This window comes from Dicentrarchus labrax, unplaced genomic scaffold, assembly GCF_905237075.1.
Source record: "Dicentrarchus labrax unplaced genomic scaffold, dlabrax2021, whole genome shotgun sequence".
NCBI lineage: Eukaryota > Metazoa > Chordata > Actinopteri > Moronidae > Dicentrarchus > Dicentrarchus labrax.
In genome coordinates, this window is record NW_026136711.1 from 26,889,528 (window position 1) to 26,910,293 (window position 20,766).

Genomic DNA, 20,766 nt, shown 5'->3' on the forward strand with positions numbered 1-20,766 from the left:
CATCTTTCTTCACGCTGGTGCGGTGAAGTTGCGTGTGGCAAGTCATCTTAACAAGTGACCCAGGGGGGTAGGAGAGGCGTCAAAACAAGATTCACACGCATTTTCTCTTTTTACTTTAAGAAACCCGATCGTCTTCCAGCCGTCCGGGGGTACAGGAGCGCCGTTAAACATGGCTGCTCTCTCAGCCTGGTTTTGGAACGAGAGGTTTTGGCTGCCACACAACGTAACCTGGGCGGATCTGGCAGACCCAGCTCCCGGGGTGGAGTACCCCAAAGCTGGACACTTGTTGGCTGCCTTGCCGCTGGCTTTCGGGATTTTCGCCGTCCGGATACTCTTCGAAAGGTTCGTACCTGTTTATTCATGTCGGGTTTTATCTTGTGGAGTAATAAGTAAAACAGAAATCCTCTTTTAACGGACTTTTTGTTTCTCTCACATTAACGGAGTGATGGGTTTGCTCGCAGTGGGTGGACCAATATCTTTTAAATGTGTTTTAACTCGGGGGGGATTCACAAACTTTTCTTTGGTCAAACATCACAATTTCTCTCAGGTGTCAGTTGTTTTGCCTTTTAAAACTACGTTTATTTTATTTCCTCCCTACTTTCAGTGGTGTTGTGGTGCCTGGAGAAGTGGGTATACTCTTAATTTATTACTTTTATTAATTAAAAGTGGCCCTTATAAGTGAAGGATAATATGTTATAAACAGTTACATATAAAGCTACTATTACATATTCATTATACCCAAAAAGGAGCCAGTAGTAATTGAACATTGTCACTTTACTTTTGCTGCTTGACTTCAGGCTGTAAGGATCATTATGAAATTCATGAAATAATGAATATCCCTTATTCCTTATTCCATGTACTCATGAAAATTGGAAAACTGTCGCCTTAGCCATCCTAGGAATAAAGAAATTGAGCTTGCAGAACAGTACTGTATGCTCCATCAGAGGGGTGTGTATATTGCTGGGTGTACCTGTGTATACCCTGCACTACACCACTGCCTACATCTTTAAAACACAAAGTGTGTTAGATATCGCCTTAAAACATCGTCTCTTGGGTCTATCTTGAAGTGCATGCAACACGGTCACAACTAAACCCACAGTCACCGTTGGCTGGGCACCCCTTCCTCAAAACTGTTGTCGTTGATGTATGGATCCAGACTGGGTTGTGTATCCACTGACTGTTAACCAATCTGCTTATTTGTCTTTGGTTAGCTGCCCCTATCTGATGCATGCATGCATGCTAGGGAGTGCTGCCACTGACCCGCCAGCCTGCTGCGTCTGTGAGACTGCCACTTCTACTTCTAGTCACATGCTGTGTATGATCAACGTATCCATCCAGTCCCGTGCAAAGGTGAAGCTGGGCTTTTTGTTCAGAAGAAGTGCAGAAGACGATAATGCAAAAACAAACAAAAAACAAAAACGTAGCATCTCGACTACAATATGCAGAAACACACAAACCCGGCTTGGTACACACTCGGATGCCAGCCAGCTGCAGGGCTCTGCTACACAATCGAGTGGGGATGTCCTGAAGGCATTTTTGCTTTGACAGACTGACAGAGTGATGAGTTTCTGTCATTCATTTGATAGCTGAGATGTTTTGGGAGTTACTTTATTACTGACAAGACCTTCTTCCTCAAATAACAGTAAGTCCAATCTAACATAATGTGTTTCAGCGTAGGGGTAGACAAACATAGGCGTGTCAGACAGGTGTCGCCAACCAGGGGAGGGAGGTGAATCTTCTTCAAAGATCTCACAATGTCTCAAAACAGACTCGTATTGGCGATTTATGGTGTTTTATTTAGCCGTTTGATCTGGGGAGGTGGGCGGTGTTGTGGGAGTGCTGAAGATCAAGTTTGATTAAAAAAAACCCTGAGGTCCAATTTAAAAGCTCTGCTGACAAGTTTCTCATTTGATTTGCAGAAAGCAGTACACCGCTTATTGGACGAGACAGTGGCAACAAGAAAACCACTTTCAGTCATTTGTTGACTATTGAACTGTGTGACCTGATACAGTGGTTTCACTTCACAACGCCATACTTTACTCAGAGTCTCAGACATTTATTTGTTCAGCCACCGATGTGTCGAGGGAAGTTTTCCTCTTTTATAATTCTTATCTGTTTCCTGTTACTAAATCCTGAACAACCAGTAAAGAAAGTCCTTCATTGTGCAGCTTTGTTATGAAAGTATTAGAAGAGTGTTGCATTAGATCTACAGCAGACGACATACTGTACATTCGTCATCATTTTCATTCTTTATTTATTAAACAACCGCTGTAGTATTTTGTTTGTAGTGTTGATGCCAGTTTGAGGTCAGGTGAAGCTTCAGTGGGGGATGGAGGGTTGATAGTAGTGATATGAGAGGATAAAACAAAGGAAAGTTTACAATGTATATCGTCTGTCAGCTTACAGTATGTACTGTGAGATAACAGACATTTAGGAGATTTTGTCGATTGTTTTATTATCTGTTAGTTTTGCATCAGTGTAATGAAGTATCTTGATTCGTCAGGTACTCACAGGATTATCAAAAAGGCAGACACTTGCATCTGGTTGTTTTTATCTGAAAATTGCACCACACCAGATAGACACACTTTTGTCCTTGTTGTCCATCCCTGTTTCCATTGTGTCTGTGGTTTGGCATATTGCAAGTATATGATTAAAATTAATAGGCCATTTAGTGACAGTGTAATGTAATCTAATCCAACTGCATCTCATCTTGGCAAGGTATAGCTCTGCTCGCATGACGGCTAGACTGGCTTTCTGTGACAGCTCTGTGTGTGTAATTATAACACAATGCAGCCGCTGTCATTGACATATCTTAGTGTATCAATTGTTAGCCGACTGCAAGGCTATAAAAAGTGAATTGATCAAAGTTCACATAATGATAAAAGAGCCGTTTAGAATTGTGCAACCTTTAATCAAATGGGTTTCTATTACTTCAACAGAAACATAAACCAGTGACTATACCTATATTGTTTTACATGATGTAACATTGCAGGTAGGAGATGCCTAGTTGTCAGTCAGACACAGTGTTGACTTGACACCTGCAGGGCCAGACCTGAAACATGGCGTCAGGCGTTGTCTGTTTTATTTAGGCACGGTCAAGTGGCTGTAAATAAGGAGCAATCAGATATCGGAGGTGTCTGAGGAGAGTTGCAGAGGCGTTCGATAAGATGCAGCCCTGTGCAGAGCCTCCTTCCTGTCGTCTCAGGTGCCAAAGCTGTTCCTGCAGAACAGACAGATCCACAGCGATGTTATCAGACAGCGTTTACTCAGCCCGACACTCTGACCGCCTGACTGCCTCATTCATTTATTTATCAGGAAAAAAAACCATCACAGCTTGAGTTCCTACTCCTCTTTCTGGAAATCCTAACACACACACACACACACACACACACACACACTGGGTGCTCAAACCCTGCAGTAAGAGGGTCAGGAATTCAGACAGGGAGGGACGAGGTTGAGTTTTGACTGGGTTGTTCTCTCAGACACATTCTGCCACAGACTGGTTTTGATTCATGGTCTAATTCTAGTTATGCTGTCTGCTTTTGTGTTTTTTACATAGAGTTGTGAAGTGGAAGAAAATACTCATTCTGGGATTGTGTTTCCCCCGTCTGTATTCCTATTTCAATATTTTCTTCAAACAGAGAACTCGCGATTCGTCCATCCTTTCGGCACGGTGGACAGCTTAAAAACACCACGATGCACATGAGCCTCGGCTGTTATTGCCGCTGCAGCTTTTAAGTCCTTTATCTTCATATGCAACAATTACAGTGAAGCAGATGTTGGTCGTGAAATCCTTAGTTCTCAGGCTCCTTCCAACAATGCTCATACAGATATACATAGAAAGAAGTCATGCATGTGAAATGAGAATCTAAGACATGCAAACATTATATAGTGCAGAATAGGGCTGGGTATTGTGATTGTATTGTTCGATTTTGATTCTTTAGGTCACAATTCTATTCGATATCAATTCGATATTGATTTAAATGCTTCATTATCGATTCAGTAATAAGTAGAATTACACAAATAATTAATTAGAGTACCTGTTGAAAATTTTAAAAGCTCAGGGACGGGACTTCCGTCATGTGTTTGCGCGTTGGTATGGCGTATCGTGGTTCGAGTGTGTATACCATGTTCTTAAAACCCCCGTTTTCCACAACACTGTACGGTCGTAGGTCCTTACATATGAAGACGGCCACAGACTCCGTTATCTTCTGTGCGCGGGCAGAGTTTGGTGGCAGTTTGCAAAGGAAGGATCTGTCGAGTTGCGTCTGTTTTGAATCCACAGGGTTGGTGTAGAGCACCTGCATGGTGTCGGCTTAAGTGGTTGCGCAAATTTGTTGTGTTATTGCAGTATTTTAGTACTGCCTGGCACAGCTTACACATTACCTTACTTTTGTCTATTTCCTGTGTTCTGGGTTTACACTGGAATCCAAAATGACTCCAAACGTCTGCTTTTAAAGTTGAAGGCGCTGGTTTAACACTGCTGCTACCTGCTTCGGTTGCAGTTGTTGTTGTGTGGTCGAGTGCGGCCTCCATCCGTACAACGCAAATCACACACAGGTGTTGCTCACCGCACCCCCACTGGCCAGAGGATTTAATGAATCAATATTGAATTGGGAAAAAATATATTGCAATGCATTGATGAATCGATATTTTTACCCACCCCTAGTGCAGAAGATGTATGTGTCAGGTTGTGCAGTATTGTGAGTCAGGCGCGATGGAGACTTGAGCACACATATGATCATATTTCTTAATGTAGCTTAACACTGTCTTACATTTCGCCAGTCTCTGCCACCGTCTTCAAACTTTAGCCTTTATTCTTGAAGGGCAGCATTTTCACACGTAACCCATCAAACATTCCTCGTCTACCTGCAGGCAGTTCCTCTTTCCGCCTTACGTGACGTCTGTCCTCTGCCCAACCAGCTCCTCCTCTTCTCCTAGACCAGTTTCTTCTTGTCTGATCAGTATCATTGCTTTGCTGTAGGCAGCGACTTTGTAGGCGGGAGCAGTTCGGGCCGTGTTGTGTGCAAGCCTCGGCCCTTTCTAAGCCTTGTCATGGGTTGAACAGTGACTACAAACAGAGATGTGTATGTGATTAGGAGTGGCCAGGCTCGCCATGTAATCTGTTGTGGCCCGTTGTGACTGTTTCCTCATGAACTACCTTAACAGGTATTTTCTCTGTCAGTGCCCTTAAGGAAGTGGAGGATAGACACTAAACATCCTCTTTGTTCTGTGTTCTGTTTATTGCCTATATAATCTGGCATTGTATTTTCCCAAAGTCATGTTTCCCCCCCGTCGTAACTGTCAAACGTGCTCAAAACATGCCACAACTCAGTCAGATGAGGACCGACAATTACACCCAGTTCTGTGCTATGAATAGAGCACTGCCTCTGCCTCTGCCTCTGCCTCGGCCCTGGGACTGGGAAGTTTTCCCAGTGTCAAGGTTGTATGTAAGCTGACTGCGCTTCCCTTCACAGCCATCAGAGCTACTAGTGTCCATGTACACAGACCACACTGAACCTGTCTCCTGGTAACAGGCTTTTGTGTATGTTGGAGTGGTCAGGTTCTGAGGAGGAACAGGGATGTTTTGACGTTTTACATAAATAGATTAGCTTGCATCTCTTGTTGTTTTTTCCCCCTTGTTGCTCCTGTCTGCCAATTAACACTGCAGGCTCAGGCTTGCAAGGCCTATTTGTGTTTGATTCCCTCTCCTGCTTGTTATAGATTTGAAAGTGCTGTGCACTACAAGAGAAGCTTGTTGCGCGTATCTGTGCCACCATCAGCTCATCTTTTAGCTTACCAACGTGATTAGATAAACACTTTTAATAGAAAAAGATTGTTAGATAGCTAAGGCACTTAAAGCCTAACCATCAATTCAGAGTGAACCAGGCCTTACAAGCTGTGTCACATTCAGAAATATGCCCCTGGCTCACGTGTAAGTTTTAAATCCTCTAAACTTAATGTGTCAAACACACTTGGTAGTTTGGATGGTTGCATAACTCGGCCGCTGTGATTTGCATTATTGTAAATTAGAAAGAGAGATGCAGCTACTTCTTGCAGAGAAACGGAGAGGACGAGGAGTACAAGAGGTTTCGTGTTAGACAAAAAGGTTGTGGGCTTTTGTTTTTTGAGTTTTTTTTCTTTTCCTTCTACTTTTCTCATAATAGAACACAATGGCTCAGGCTATTTTATTGTGGTGAGTGTCAGATTCCCGTGTCCCGCGTGCACCGTTTTACACAATGGAAGTTTCATCATATAGAGGTCTCTGCTACGGTTCTATACTTGTCCAGTAATGCTGAACAAATACCTGAAGAACCTGATTCTATCAGGCTGTTATGCTTGAAGGGGCACTAGGTGAGATTTATGTGTTAAATTGCAGCACTTTTATCAGCCCACGGTGTATGTGTTTATGCATCAGTGGGGCCAGTTGTTCTCGCCAGTGTTAAATTAAAATGTAAAAAGGTCTCCTAAACAACTGAAGTGAGCGTATTGTCTGGATAAAGTTTCTTTTCGCTCTGATATCTTCTGGTTTATGTCACAGACTGATCACACAGAAAGGCAGTTTTAGGCCATGTTCGGTATAGTGTATTCACACTCTGGGTTACAGCTCCCAGACTTTACTGAAGTGAAACAGGCAACATTTTAACCCTAAAGGTCTCCTATAGACAACAAGACATACAGTATTGGTACATAGGCGCAAAACTGATAACATCTTAGTGGTGAGAGACAGTGAGAGACTCAAGCTTGTCAAAAATGTCTTCAGAAATCTCAAAGGATGATAAGAAACTGAAGAAACAAATGATACTGGCTCATCAGGTTGTAAACATGGGTGCACATGATATCTGGGTCTGCGTATTGCTGCTATCTGGAACCCCCCCAGCCAGTCAGTAAGTTTCACAATGGTCTTTTTATGGGAAATTAACTATTAGTAAATACTGGAAAATAATACTCACGTCCGTGCTATCAGTAATATTCACAAATGTAATTAGGAGTTGGGTCTTTAGTCGATGTGTCTTTATGGCCGCATTCTTCTTTAGAGCGACTGGAGACACACTTTTTAATTTAAATCAACTTAATGATTAGTTGACAAATTCCTGTGGCTTAGCTGACTAAGCCTCTCTAAAGTCGAGGAAAGCCCGTCGAGGACACTGTTTTGTGTGTTTCACTTTTTGTTGCTTTGTTTATTTTTGGATGTTTGTGAATATAATGAGAAAAGCCCACAGACATCCAGAACTTTAGAAAATTGTGTTACACACTGCTGTGGCATTTATAATCGCCCCCCTCAGTGATCTCTGAACCTTTGCTGATATAAATACACATGTGAAACCAAAGAATAAAAAATAAGTTTTCACTGAATGAAGTCATAGTAAAACATTTAGCTTTTGATTTCAGGCTTTAGGTGGAAATGCTGCATTCTGAGAGATGTCACATGACGGAGTATTACAGTGACATTTTAAATTGTAGCTGGGCGTTTCTTCTTCACCGCTCAGTTACTCTTAGTTTCCTTCATGTGTCTACACTTTCACTCAGAGGCATGAACATAGTTTGTATTCCTCATTAACTCTGAGAGGTGTAGCCAGACAAAAGGTCGACAGTTGAAACTACAATTTACTATGCAGTCTCGTACAGTTGTATTATTATTATTATTATTATTATAATGTATATATATTCCAGAATATATTTTGGAATATTTTATTTATAGAATACCACCAGAATATACTTTAAAACTTATTTTCCTACGCTTTAATTACATTAAACGTTATTTACTGTGGATTAATTTCTTTACCAACAGGCCAAATTGTTTGCAGCACGGTATTACTGAACTCACTGAATTACTACTGTTTATAATATATAACAAAATGAACAGAGAACCAATGGGTTAACCTTTGTGACAGTCATGAAGAAAAGTTTTGATTTGAATTTATTTATACAGCATTGTATATAGTGGAAGTGTGAATATCTGGCTATAAATCCACAACAAACTAAGTCCCCGAGCCGCCTCGCAGAAGCAAATTTAAGTCTGAGCTATTAATGTCCAAAAGGCTTTTATTTTATTGTAGCTTCCTTTACCCTGAACCAGAGGAAGCTCTTGACGACGTCACTGTGGCTACTAACTCAGTACCACTGAGTCTGTGGTGGGAGGTAAGTTTCAGTGGAGCAGCTGACAAAAGAAGGTTTTGAGTAAAGTTCACAGATTTAGATTTCACAGATAGCGGCCACAGGAATGTTTTTCTTCAACGGTTTCTGTGTAAATTTTTTTAAGTAGCCACACTGATAGTGTGCAGCTTTGTAAATGATTGATAGAGCCTATTTTTTTTCTGCTTGACAATAAAATAATATTTAACAGTATTTATAGTAAGGTGGTTATGTTTTTGTTTTGTACATAAGATGGTATGACTTACTCACTGGTAGTAATATTAATTCATACTCATTTAGCTCTGCTGGTCATTCAGAGGTGTCCAGCCTGCGTTCAGATTAAAGAGCTGCAAAACAACAAACTTTTGTGCAGATTCATTCTCCTCTCCTGCTTTTTGATTAGCAAAGCCACGTTTGTGAAGGTCACTTCATTACTATGCACAAAGAACTATTGCTGTAGCCACGTGATCTTCACAAAATCTGGCCCATGTACCCGTCTGTAAGACTCAACCTGACTGAACCGGACGAACCGGTTACTGCTAAATTATAACCTGTATTCTATCTGTTTTGTATATTAAAAAAAAAAAGGATTTATGGCTGCTATGGTCATGCAAGAAGGCTTTCACACAAATATTTATTGCCATAATACATATGAAGCCTTAATGTTATAAGCCACAGCAATCCACCAGCACAAAACACAAGTTGGCTGTAACGGGCTAATGATGGCTTGGTAATTGAAGCCATCTATCAGCATATAATACTATCCACTGTTTGTCTTACTGTACCTAGCAAATTTGGTCAGTTAGTTAATGCAGAACAGAACCACAGGCAGGGGTCATACAAGGTCGTAATGTTCCCATAAAGACATACAGACAGAATCACTGGGGATTTTGAGAAGCTCCCCTTCAGCACATTTTTACTTTATTTCATCCATTAGCTGTTAGCCAGCCAGGCTAATGCAACACATTAACCGCACTCTCTGTCTATGTTTTCACACTGGAAACACGTGACGCACACAGACACCCAGACACAGTGAGACAGAGAGAGATAAGAGAAGGTGAAAATGTTTGTAAATTACGTCTGAAAATAACCAAACCTGGCCGCAGCCTGAAGTAAAACAACCCCAACTCCACCTGAGACCTGATATCTGTCAGCAGAAATGTATTGCAGCCCAACTGTAGTATACTCTCTAGCACAAGAGTGGATACTGTTCTGTTCAGTCATACTTGTGCCAACGCAAATTCATGTCTACTTGCGAACAGTCATCTTCTTTCCTGCCTTCGCCTGCGGGTTGCTGCATGTTTTGAGGCATTACCGCCTCCTGTACATCAGTGCAATAGTGTGACACTATTGGCAGGAGTGTGTGTTGCGCCACACTCGTGCAGCATGTGCATCCTCGTGCATGAGAAACAAAACCATATAAAATCAGCTCCAAATCCCTATTAGTGAGGCTTCATAATATGTCTCATTTTCTGATTAGTGGATCAGTCTCTGGTCTCCCGTGAAAAAAGAGCAATCCCTTCAAAATATGTTCACGGAACAACCCGGGCCTGCAAGTTTTCCTTTAGAGCTAGTGTGCATGTTTCATCAACATCATGTGACCCTCCCACATCTTCATCTCTGACACAGATTTATTGCCAGTACCTGTGCCCAGAGTCTCCACATTCAGCAAGGCGTTGGACGAAGAGCTCAGCCCAATGCGGTGCTGGAGAAAGTGTTTACATCCATCACAAAGGTTTGGCTTCTTTCTTGGCATCTTATTTCTCTGTTATAGAAGCATTTATGTAGTGGCGTGTCAGTATTAGCTGATATCAGGATCATTCAGAAGAGTACAGAATTGGTCAGAGACACTTTTCGAAAATCCAAGTTTCACAGTCGACTTGGGTCAGAAACCCCTAATTATGAAATCCCCGATATGAAGTGGACACTGCATTACTAGTCCAAACAGTCCAGTACTATCAGTATTTATAGAGCTTTGTGACTAATACAAATGTTCAATTAACAACATGATACAATAACAAGGTCTTCCACAAAACAGTGGAGGAGGAAATATCAAATATTAGTGTCAGCTTCAGAAACTTTTACATTTTTACCCTACAACATTCAAAAACTGTTATCATATCACAACATATTTCCCAGAACAACAGTATACACTCTATAAGACCAACACCAAACCTGTCTGACATGAAATCAGATGCAAGAGCTCAGTGGAAACTGTTATGTCCTGATACCGAATTTGCATTTTTTGTGTTTCACTGGATGGACAAAGGGGGTCAGGTGATTAAGTGGAGGCTGGATCCAGGTAGTGAATCTGATGGCTTGTTAATAAATAAAATAATTACTGCTGTCACATGGATTATGTTTGGTGGACTGAAATCACATTGAAGGAACTAAATTCGGGGAAAGCCGAGTATGACGAAACAATTACGCAAGAGCACATTTCTGTCCTGATTGTAACGTTTGCAGAAACTCTCACTTCCATCGTGGCAGCTTGCACATGTGACTTCACATCCTCTAGTTGAGATTAAAGCCCAAATAGTGTATTACTATCAAATTTACAATATGTTAATGCTTGGACAAGACCGGATACAGTTGTTTCCTCTCTCTCTTCACAGAATCCAGACTCTCGCCATCTGGATGGCCTGTCCAAGCAGCTGGACTGGGAGGTGCGAAAGGTCCAGCGTTGGTTCAGACACCGCAGGAACCAAGATAAACCCAGCACACACACTAAGTTCTGCGAGAGCATGTAGGTTTATGCCTATTGTCTGCAGGTTTGAGCACACAATGGTTGTGTTTTCTGTGCAGCTGCGGTATGATAACAGATGTGTGTGTATGTGTGTGTGATTGCTATCTTTGTGAGGACAAAAAAAAAACATTTTGGCTGGTCCTTATTTTTTTCAAGACCTGGAAATTGTTGGATTTTGATTTAAAATTTGAACTAGGATCAGGTTATGTTAGAGTAAGGATTGTATTGTTAATGGTGAGGATAAGGGCAAAAATAATGTGCATGGGTTTTGATTTTTTATTGTTTCTTCTCATTTTCTGGGTCAAAATTAAATCTCTGGGTCTGAATTCTTCTCTGCTTCTAGGTGGAGGTTTACATTTTATTCGTGCATATTTACCTATGGGTTCCAGTTTCTGTGGCAGGTGAGCACACCCTCGGATCAAAAAACATTGATAAATGCTTTTTTCTGATAGCATTGTTTGATAGGCTGGGTATATTTCGACAGATAATATCATTATCGATAGATTAGATAGATAGATAGATAGATACTTTATTTATTTATTTATTTATCGATTGATTGCTCAACTAATACTTGTTCTTTTTAGTGTCCTTGGATGTGGGATACACGGCATTGCTGGTACGGTTACCCCTATCAGGTATGATGTAGTTCCAGTCTCCATCTATATAATCTATAATGCAGTACAACGACTATGAACCAACAATGTCAGGAACTGAACATTTTCTTGCAGGGTTGTTGATGTCGATTGCATGATTTTGTAACCTAATAAACTGGTGTGCAGTGCCATAAGAAGCCATGCAGAAAAGTGTCTTGCGTTGACTTATTTTTTTGCTCTCCCACCTTACACTTGAGTAAACAGCACAGAGGGAAACAGCAGAAGGATTGACAGTATCTGTTTGCTTTTACTTCTCTCCTTTTTTTTTTTTTTTTTTTTTACTGTTCTTGTGTAAAAGATAATGTGTCATAAAAAGCAAGTCATCCTTGTATTCCTGTTGCTATTAATATACACTTACTTACATACTTTTTTATGAGAAATTACAACTCTGATCCTGATTGTCTCTTTTTGTCCATGAGACATATTTGATGCTAACTCCTAAAATACGAAATAAAAATGGGCTTATATACATGTGCAAAATCAACATTACCACTCTTTCAGGTACTCAGTGTTGCTTAGCAACCATGTTGCTGGGCTACAATTAGTAGTGGTAGTATTATTATCACTTAAAATGACCATTAGGCTCAGGAAATATAATGATATGAACCACAAGATGGCCAGAATTTGTTGTTTAATATCTCAGACAGTCAGGATGGATTTCATGGCAATATTGGATTTTATGTGATTTTTTAAAATGTGATGAATTACCTTATATATATAATATATTATTTATTTATTCATTGTGTTTAATACAATGGACTAGTAAAAACGGACAGATTGGCCCATCGAATATCAACTCACATCCATATTTGTCCAGATTACAGATGTATATATGTTTCATACAGTCAAAAGGCCTCATCTGATCTGATTCTCATTCAGTTGGACAGAGATTGAAACCCTCACACACCACACTGCCTCTTCCTAATGAAAAGAGTGATTATTAGGCATGACGCAATTCCCTCAAAAGCGGGACTTCTCGTGCGTTATTGCTTAACTAACTTTGAGCATTGTGATGATTCATGGGGCCACGATGTGTGCTGTGATGACTTGTTGTCACATTTCAACTTTTCACTCTCAATCCTGTGTGAAATCCTGTATAGTCTGTTTTAAAATAATGATAAACTAAAATTCAGATTAGAACTGACCTATTGTGTCCTCTTCAGGTCATGACTCCGGGTCTTTACCACTACTACGTGACAGAACTGGCCTTTTACTGGTCGCTCATGTTCTCCCAGTTCACCGACATTAAAAGGAAGGTAAGAGGAACAACGCCGGCTCTGTCTCTGTCAGGCTAGACCTCACTGGAGACAGCACAGTCGCCACTCCCAGTGAAACGTGTTAATACGTCTATTGTCCCTCATTTGGCAGCTGCAGAGAATGTGTGTATAAGTATATGGATGTATGTGCCTGTGAGACATGCAAAGTATTTCAAATGTATGCTGTCTTACAAGCTCTTAACAGTTAATTTTTGAAGGTCACATGTTAATGTTTATTTGGGAGGGGGGGGGGTTGCTGCTGCTCAGTCTGTGAACGCTTTGTATTTTCAGCACGAGGGCAGCTGCTGTCATGTGATGGAGCCGGCCTAACTCTATTAGAATTACAGAAATTCCACAGAATGTCAGCGAATTAGAGCTGGAGTTAGTTACAGACACAGACACAGACACATGCCTTTTAATGTTTTATACAGCAAAGTGGCTACTTGTTTTAATTTAACAGCTGTAATAGTCGAGGCGTTCTGTGTAATGAATAGTTTCTTCGTGACAAGTTGTTCAGATGAGGCAGCTGATTGTTTCGGTAGATTTTAATTTTTAATTTTTGTTTTCCTTGTAGGAAATTCCTCAAGGATTTTCTCACAGTTTAACCTTAGCTCAACTTAGTTGCATTGTGATAACTGTATAGTTACACTCAACCACAAAGGTACTGAGTAAATACGCACATTAAAAGGTATTTGAAAGGCAAAAGAGCCAGTGTTTGTGCAAAAGAGACATTCTTTAAATATGGATGTTACACTTGACTGACTTTACAAACTTAGTCTTAGTTTTTAAGTTATTAAAGTCATATCTGTCTGCTGCGGTCAGTCCACCTGAATCGCCTGTCAAATGTACGTGTCTCCTGTCTTCGCTCTTAAGTATGTTTATCTGCCTGTTTATGTGTCTGAGATTGTTCTGCACTGTTAATCTGCATCTTCTCGCTGTCCAAGTCTGGCTGCGTGAATCAAGCACGTCCAACCGAGACAGATTTTTGGTGTATTTCAGTGTCTGTTTACTCTAGACGTGTGAACATTGTCTGTTAAGAAACAATGGTGGTTAAATTCAATGCAAATCAGCATTTTTTTCTTCAAGCTGCTGCAAAATTTGGCGATCTGCCTTCTCACATTGGTCGCACATCAGATTTTTGTTTCGGCTTTTTAAAAGTCCAGCGGCGAATGTCACTAATGGCGGCAGAGGGTTGCCAAGGAGACACAGTACAGTACAGTACAGTGTCCACTCAGAAGTGTTGTGTCTCCTGTGACAGTTCACATGAATAGTTTTGGCATCAGTAATTGTGTGATGTGTGGGGCTGACGGGGAATGAAGCAGCTTTTTGACGGTACTTACAGGACAGGAAACTTGGTTTTGATTGTAAGATAGTTAATTTCTTGTGTGTTATGTTTAGCTCATACAGTCTGCTGCAGCCTCACTTTTCACTAATCATTTCTCACATCACTTTTCAGTATCAGCATCCATTTGATAGTATTAGTATTGCTTTTACATATTATCTATATTACCTATAGACCATTCGATAGTCTGGTGTCGAGCATAGATTTGCCAGCCTTTATCTATCACCATATGTCTTGTATTGGATTCTGTAACAGAGCAGCAGGCCTTTGGGCATGAGTGAAGATGACTGTGTGTTTGTTGTCATGGCTCCCAACACTGGATCCGCCCACCTGGAAAAAAAATAACCTTGCTTCAACTGTGACTCAATTAAAGAGATTTGAATACATTTGTATCCCCAACACAGACTACTCCTATACAGTGTGTACATTTGTGGACTTATTTTTCTGTTTTTAATTTTCTGTAACTGTCTGCATTATCTGATGATTACTTAATTTTCCAAGTGCTATCATGACTGTGTGATTGTATGATTACTTGATTTTGAAGTGCAAAATGCTTCCTGTCAACTGTCAACTGTCAAATGATGTTTTGCAGGAAGTTTGCTTTTATTTGTTAGTGACAGTCGGAAAAGAAAGACAGAGCGGCGTGACACACATCTAGAGTCAAACTTGGGACATTAAGGTTACATACATGTATGTGTCTTCTAGTCACTAGTTCACCAGGATGCCCACTACATGTTAGTGGGCATAGCATTCCCTTTGTTTTGTCTGTGAGGGAATTGACTGCAGTGTTACAAAGAGGTGCAGTTTGTGTAGAGATACAGTTTAACGGTAAATGTTCAGCGTACATCGTATGGTAACCTCTCTTCCTTTTTAATTTCAGGACTTTCTGATCATGTTCATCCATCACCTCGCTACAGTAAGCCTGATCAGCTTTTCCTACGTCAACAACATGGCGAGAGTAGGGAGCCTCGTGATGTGTGTCCACGATGCCTCTGACTTCCTGCTAGAGGTCAGTTAGACTGTGATCACACACTTATGTGAATATTTTGAAATTACCGTACCCATTACGTGTTTTAACTACAAATCAAATATAATGCACTTCACTTTACTTCTGCCCATTTTTTGGGATCAAAGCCTACTGTAATATTTCTGATTTACATTTTATTGTCATTGTAACAGACACTCAAACTGTAACTTGTACTACTGTATTAAAAGCTTTTCAGATTTTATAACAAGGGAAGGTGTATCTAAGAAAAGCAGTCACTTAATGTATGATGTGATTTGAAAGAAGAACAATGTTTTGTCATCTAATGTTGAACAGAAATAATTACTAATATTCTGACACTGAACAAAAAAAGGAAAAATATGGAAGATATAGGAAGAAACATTTGACTACCGCTGATACAGTATTTGAGCAGTCGTAGCTTTAACGTAGTTTCCTTTTGGGATATTGTTCAGTTGCCCTTTTGCTTCACACACTAAACAATGGAGATGAAATGTGATTGTTGTTTGTTGTTTACAGTCATTTGCCCTGGGCTGAGATCCAAACAGATCAGTGGTATGAACCCAGGAATAAGAAAAGGTTGATGGATGGTAGATTATGCTCTACACAAAACTCATCGTAAAGTATTATTTCTGTTATTTTCTTTCCCTGCAGGCAGCCAAGCTGGCCAACTACGCCAAGTACCAGCGCCTGTGTGATTTCCTCTTCATTGTGTTTAGTGTGGTATTCTTCATTACACGACTTGTTATATATCCAATATGGTGAGTTCTCAGAGACACCTACAACCTCAGAATGAATATTATTTATTTATTACAGTATTAATCAATAAAAGTCAAATAAAATGGTTTTATCTTATTTCCCTGGAAAGGAAATATCTTTATTGCTGGAAATCAAGACTAATATTCTAGCTTTGGCTGTGAAGGTGGCTGAGCTGTGGTTAGAAAATGTGTGCCTAAGACTGTCTTTAAGCTTTGTTTCATAAGCAAATGCTTGCATAGAAAACAATATACTGCTACTGTGTTTTGGTTTCTTAAATGACTGTAATTGCAGCACATATCCAGTCACACTGGTCAGCGCTGTACTCTGATGAAACCAAACATGCTCACTTGACTAGAAAACACTATACAGTGATGCAACCACCACCAGCTTGTACATCAGATGAGGCAATTTCCAGCACGCCCCACGGTGTCGGATTTCGTCATCCTTTTACTTCTTGCACGGAGCACTGCAGAGATCTGTGTTAATGTTGCGGCATAAGGGAACTGTTTGGATGGCGACTATTCCTTGAATGGGACCTGGATGACGAAGCTCAACCTCTAGAGAGGCAGACAATAGGGAACCTATCATTGGCGAAAGTAACCTGAGCAGCTATATTCAGTGTCTTGGTGTGGATGAGTGATAAAGCTAATGTGGCCGGTGCAGTTACCTGGACTGAAATCCATACCTCTGCTGGGGGACGTGGGTCTGTTGGGAACCTCCTGTCACACCTCACCTGGATTTAAAGGAAGACTACCTCACCAACCACTCACCTGACATTACAGTCAATCTATGTTACTCCCCTGCTCGGTTGCCAGTGACATCCAAATGGGAATTATGCAATCTGTACTGTAATGATGGCCCTCATTAGAAGAGAGGTGGTTTGATTAAAGTAGAGCTTGACTACTTTTTGTGCTCGCTGGGATTAATGATTACGTGTGTGCATGAGTGTGTATGAGAGACTACATAATAAATATGTGCCTTCCCATTTATATCTATTTGTCTGTTCCAGGATCCTGAACTCTACTATGTTTGAGAGCTGGGCCATAGTCGGGCCGTACCCGTCCTGGTGGCTCTTCAACTTCTTACTGCTGGTCCTCCAAGTGCTGCATATCATCTGGTCCTACCTCATAGCCCGTATAGCCATCAAAGCCATGCTGCGGGGCAAGGTGGGTCACCACACAGACCGAGGAGATGACTGAGTACTGTACAAGTGCTGTAATGTAGAGCTGTAACTATTACATGAAGAAAATAACTGTTAAATGGTAAATTGATCAACAGAAAATTAATATCCAACTATTTTGACAGTATATTTGCAGGTTTTTTAAAGAATAAAGGCAAACGTTCACTAATTCCAGCCTCTCAGACGTGAAGATTTGCTGCTTTTCGACGTCTTATTTGAGAGAAAATTAAAAATATATGGATTTTGGACTACCAGTCAAACACAACAAGACATTTAGATTAATATGTTCAATTGGGGTCACCAGAAAACTGTACTGGGTGCATTATTTCCTGACATTTTCTTGACCCAGTAATTATTTTCGCGACAGCAGATCAGTCAATAATGAAAATCCTCATTTGCTGCAGTCCTGCTGTAATGACGTACTGAGGGGTTTGACACCCAACACATCCAAGCTATCCCCGCAAGAGTTATTGTTAAAAATGTGTTTTACAGCTACTATAACATACAAATAATCATCTTCTGAGAAGATATATTTAGTTTTTCTGGTATGAGCACCTGTTAGTTTCACTTCACGGTGTAATTTCATGAGGTTTGGTGTAGCTTAAACTCCGTCAAGAATGGCCTAGATAAAATATAGTATTCAGAACTCTAATTTAATACTATTGTGTAAGCAAAGATTAACAAAAATATCCCCAACCTATTGACCCTAAAACATTAACTGCAAACTTTGGCAGGAACATAACAAGTCTTTTTAAATGATTTGTGTGTGGATAGATATATCAGACATAACAGTTAGATCAGATTGATGAATGGGTAAAAAACATCAGATAAAAAAAATAGTCCCAGCCAGACATCTGTCCATGAGCAGAATATTTATTGAAATGTACAACACAACACCATTTCTACTTTTGGTGATGAATTTGCTGCCTCTACACTTTTTTCTAAGCTGTCCCTGACTCTGTCTCATTCTCTCTGCAGACGCCGTTTGTTTCCTCTCCCTCTGGAATGAGAGAGGGAGATCCTGTCTTTCTGTCTGTCTTTGTCCAATGAGCCCTTCTCGAACCACTCTCTCGCTTCTCTCCGTTTGCTTTGTCCGCTTGAGACCTTTAACTTCTCTGTCTCTGGTTGTAAGTTTCTGTTGACTTCCCTTTGTTGTGATTCCTTTCACACATCTTAATTCCACCTGTCCTGTCCATTTCCATAAGGATCCTGTGTAGTTGCAGTAGATCGACACTTAGATTCAGAGTTGTAAACGATGAGTAATGTGGTAATAGTGTCATGAATGTCAGGTATGTCCAACTGTTTCTCATTAAGGAGGAGCATGTTGACATTGTCCAGCACCACCACCCTGTGGTTATGATGATGCTTGAGACATTTATGGGACTTTATTAGACAACAGTGGCAAACCGAATTAACTGCACTATAAAATACATACCTAGTGATTCCCAGCCCTTTTCGCTTATGACCCCTCAATATAAAGCAATATCTCCCTGCAGCCGCTCGTCATCTGTTGCGTTTCTGTACGCTGTGAGCAGTTCAATGTGACGCTTTACCTGGATCAGGATGATCACCTGCAGAGCCTCTCGTGTTTCACCTGTAAGACTCACGTTTTAGTGTCTTTGTTCGTCATCTGTGATGTTTATGGCATTTCCACCCAGTCAGAGAAATAAAAAGTGTGCATCCTGGTCATAGTTCAGTTATAAAATCCTGGCACACCACAGGTTCAATGCTTTTATTCTGCATTATTCTTTGTACAGTGACTAAATTAAAAAAGGGGCAGCGATCTGATTCTTGACCTATAATTTGAATACTTGCTTTATGTTTAGGGGATTGGCTGTTATTCAATTAAAGAATGACTTAATACTCTGTGCTCACACTGTCTCATTTTGTAGAGCCTTAAACGGGTGATACTATAGTATTTCACAAGAACAAAGCAAATCAAAGTCAGAAAAACAGTCTTATTGTCGTCTATTTGGGCAATCATCTTGTGACCCACCAGATTCGTGTTGCAACTCGCTGTACGTCCGTCGACCCCCAGGTTGGGAACCACTGGACTAAACCATGAACTGTGGCTACAAATAGAAGATCATCCCAACCAAAACAAAGACTGACAAAGATAAAGTCACCTCCTGAAGCTATTTAGGCAACATATTACCATAGGACTGGCTCCAGATAGTATATTACAGTGTATCACCAACTGGCAAAGGTGAACCACACAGAGAGAAGAATAAGACTTAAACTTGTACTTTATATGAAAATAACTGTGGACGCTGCTGCAAAGCAATTTGTCAACTATAAAAAAAGGTCTTTCAGCATTTTAACACATGCTTAAAAAAAACATTCTGGAAATAATAGCGCTCCAAAAATGCCAAATAATCTTGCCGTCCATCCATCAAAAGAAGTAATAATTCAGGTCATTATACACTAATAAAAACATACCTGCCTTTTCTGCCCCAATAGATCCTCCTAAATGTTACACACTGGACCTTTAAGACAGAGTTAAAAAAGTGACAACAAAACATAATGTAATGGTGATGAAGTTACTTCAGAGTTGGACATTATTCATTTAGTGTGTGTTATTTGATGTTAAAATAATAATATCTTGCAAGAGCTTATTGACGTTTTCCTCCTCCGTCTGCCTCCTAGGTGTGCAACGACGTCCGCAGCGACATTGAGAGCAGCTCAGACGATGAGCCCGACACGCCCACAGAAGGCCTCAAGCCTTCCCACCATCCCAAAGGAGAAAACGGCACTAATGGCCACTGCGCTGCTGCTAAAGCCCGAGTGCAGAACCACAGCAGCTGGTGACATGGAGCCTGAAGCCGGGAGCCCCCTGCAGTTCATCCCTCACAACGTCTCCCAACAGCTCTGTTTGTCCTGTGACAGTCCTTCGACATGCAAGGCTCCCCCACACACACACACACACACACACACACACACACACACAAACACAGTCTGCGATCACACTGAGAGTGAGTGAGCACAGATTCATACGTCGGTGGACTGATGGTGGATACACAGACACTGACATCTGCTTTGACGAGCCCTGTAATGACATGTACGACACAACTCAAGAGGTGACATACAAGAGCTGAAATGATGTGGAAATCAGTTGAAGTGATTTTGCGTAAGCCTTATTTTATTTTTTTTTTAATGATGGGATTTATTTGCTGCCAGATGTTGGTGGGTTTCAATGTTCTCTCCCAGTTTTAATGGTCAGATGAACTTGATTGTTTGTGTTTTAAAGGGTAAATCACACTGGACCACAAAGGGCAGAAAACGCTGACACACTCTCTGATGGTTTAAAATTAAATCAATGATGTGATGGCAGGTATTATAGATATAAATAACTGTATTGTTATAGTTGTGGTTTTATCAGCTACCTGCTTTATGTGTGTGACCGTACGACACTTAAAAGTCTGAACGGCAGCCGTTTCTACTCTGTGATTTATTGTGGATTTACCTTTTTTAACCTCATTGTTTGTGACTTATTTCTGTTTTCACTGTTTGTTTTTTCTACTACTTCTTCTGAGACCAAATGTTTATGAAATAGTTTGACGTCACTGCCTATAGACGAATCCAGGTATGAGGACTATACTAAATGTCTGGTATCAAAGTTCTCATTTGAGTGCCTTGTTAAAAAAAAATGCATTTCCAAAATATATTCTGCTCTTGAAACACGTCTGTCTCG

At 40.6% G+C, this 20,766-nt stretch overlaps 1 protein-coding gene across 2 annotated transcripts; it reads left to right on the forward strand.

Annotated features, from left to right (window-relative positions):
• Positions 1-4: 4 nt before the first annotated feature.
• cers5 (ceramide synthase 5) lies at positions 5-20,755 on the forward strand. Of its 2 annotated transcripts, XR_007886711.1 has the most exons (11): positions 5-342; positions 9,766-9,871; positions 10,752-10,882; positions 11,226-11,283; positions 11,467-11,517; positions 12,699-12,791; positions 15,014-15,142; positions 15,791-15,897; positions 16,905-17,061; positions 18,054-18,202; positions 19,722-19,855. XR_007886711.1 is itself a non-coding variant. In XM_051416514.1 (10 exons), the coding sequence occupies exons 1-10, from the start codon at positions 170-172 to the stop codon at positions 19,881-19,883; spliced, it is 1,167 nt and encodes a 388-aa protein (XP_051272474.1). In that variant the 5' UTR covers positions 6-169; the 3' UTR covers positions 19,884-20,755. The 2 variants fall into 2 exon arrangements, 1 of the variants encoding a protein (XP_051272474.1); XM_051416514.1 differs by lacking the exon at positions 18,054-18,202 and having other exon boundaries at positions 6-342; positions 19,722-20,755.
• Positions 20,756-20,766: the final 11 nt, after the last annotated feature.